Raw genomic sequence first — 1,658 nt, 5'->3', positions numbered from 1 at the left:
GCCCCCCCCCCCCCCCGGTTAAGGGGGAGGATGCCTGAGTCCTGGGGCAGCGGTTAGGGTGGGCACTGCTCCCATGACTACTTCTTGGTGGGGAAGACCCGGGGTCCTGGGGATGGGGCAGGTCAGGACTCAGGGACTGGGTATCTGTGGGTCTCTCCTGACTACACCCACAGTCGTGGTAGGCCTCCCTCAGCACCTTGACTCCCCTCTGCCTTCCACCGCCCCCAGTTCTTTGAGGGGAAGGAGCTGCGGCTGAAGCAGGAGTACTTTGTAGTGGCTGCTACGCTCCAGGACATCATCCGCCGCTTCAAGTCCTCCAAGTTCGGCTGCCGTGACCCCGTGCGCACCAGCTTCGATGCTTTCCCGGATAAGGTACCGGCGCAGGGAGGCCGCCCTCTCCACCTGCTGTGACGTGTGCCGCCATCTCCCCTCCAGCCTCAGCCTGCCCCATTGTATAGAGGGGAATGGAGGCTGGTGGCTGGGGGTGTATGTGAGGGCGATATGCTCTGGGTCCTCGATCAATAGGCACATGATCTGGGCTTCGCGGCTGCTCCCTGAGAGCCTCGCCTCCAGCTCAGCCCTAGCCTAGCGCTCTGCTGGGGACTCTGACGGGGCAAAGGTTTGGAGCCCAGCCTGACTCCCTGCCTGCCCCCCGCCAACAGGTGGCCATCCAGCTCAATGACACCCACCCCTCCCTGGCCATCCCCGAGCTGATGAGGATTCTGGTGGACCTGGAGCGGCTGGACTGGGACAAGGTGGGCTTCAGGGCCCTTCCGCCCCCGCCTGGCCCTCTGCCTCAGGGTCCCCTTTCCAGTCCGGGGGGTGGAAAGATGTGAGTGAACAGATGGCAGTGTGAGGCCCGGAGGGTGGCAGGGCCGGGCTCCTGGCTGCACAGTGTGTGTGGAGAACCCTAGGGCTGAGGCCCGGGGATCCTGGGTCTTCACTCCTCTGCCAGGCATGGGAAGTGACGGTGAAGACCTGCGCCTACACCAACCACACGGTCCTGCCCGAGGCCCTGGAGCGCTGGCCCGTGCACCTCTTGGAGACGCTGCTGCCCCGGCATCTCCAGATCATCTATGAGATCAACCAGCGCTTCCTGAATGTGAGCGGAGGAGGTGTGGGCAGCGCGGGGCCTGGGACTCAGCGTGGGGAGCTCTGGGCATAGCTCTGAGGGTAGGGGCTGGGGCTGGGTTCCCGCTTCTGGTCCTAGCTCTGGGCTCTCCTGGCACAGCGGGTGGCAGCCGCGTTCCCAGGGGATGTAGACCGGCTGCGGCGCATGTCCCTTGTGGAGGAGGGCGCGGTGAAGCGCATCAACATGGCCCACCTGTGCATCACCGGGTCTCACGCCGTCAATGGTGTGGCTCGCATCCACTCCGAGATCCTCAAGAAGACCATGTGAGACCCGACCCTCCGCTGGGCCCGCCCACTTATAGACCCGCCCACTCATAGACACGCCCACTTATAGGCCCGCCCCTCACTGCGCAGCACCGCTGGCCCTCCCATGGGTAGCATCGCTCTAACAAGCTCCCACAGCCCTGACGTCGGGTGCAGTCCTGTCCCCAGATGGCCCTCTCTCGCACACAGCAGCACCTCAAACCCCCAGGCCTCTTTCATCAAGAAACCAGGATAGGGACCCAGAAGGAGGCCTTCATCCCACA

General features: G+C 64.4%; 1 protein-coding gene across 1 annotated transcript in view; it reads left to right on the top strand.

The window, feature by feature from the left end:
- Positions 1–1,658, top strand: part of PYGM (phosphorylase, glycogen, muscle) — a 12,123-nt gene that overhangs the window by 4,640 nt on the left and 5,825 nt on the right. Inside the window, exons 8-11 of the mRNA XM_005864198.2 lie at positions 229–372; positions 663–755; positions 956–1,102; positions 1,232–1,395. Of these exons, the coding sequence (XP_005864260.1) occupies positions 229–372; positions 663–755; positions 956–1,102; positions 1,232–1,395 (548 nt within the window). The remainder of the gene's footprint in view (positions 1–228; positions 373–662; positions 756–955; positions 1,103–1,231; positions 1,396–1,658) is intronic.

This window comes from Myotis brandtii, unplaced genomic scaffold (assembly GCF_000412655.1).
Source record: "Myotis brandtii unplaced genomic scaffold, ASM41265v1 scaffold187, whole genome shotgun sequence".
Taxonomy (NCBI): domain Eukaryota; kingdom Metazoa; phylum Chordata; class Mammalia; order Chiroptera; family Vespertilionidae; genus Myotis; species Myotis brandtii.
Note: the sequence above shows the minus strand (reverse complement) of the source record. Positions and strands in the feature narration are given on the sequence as shown.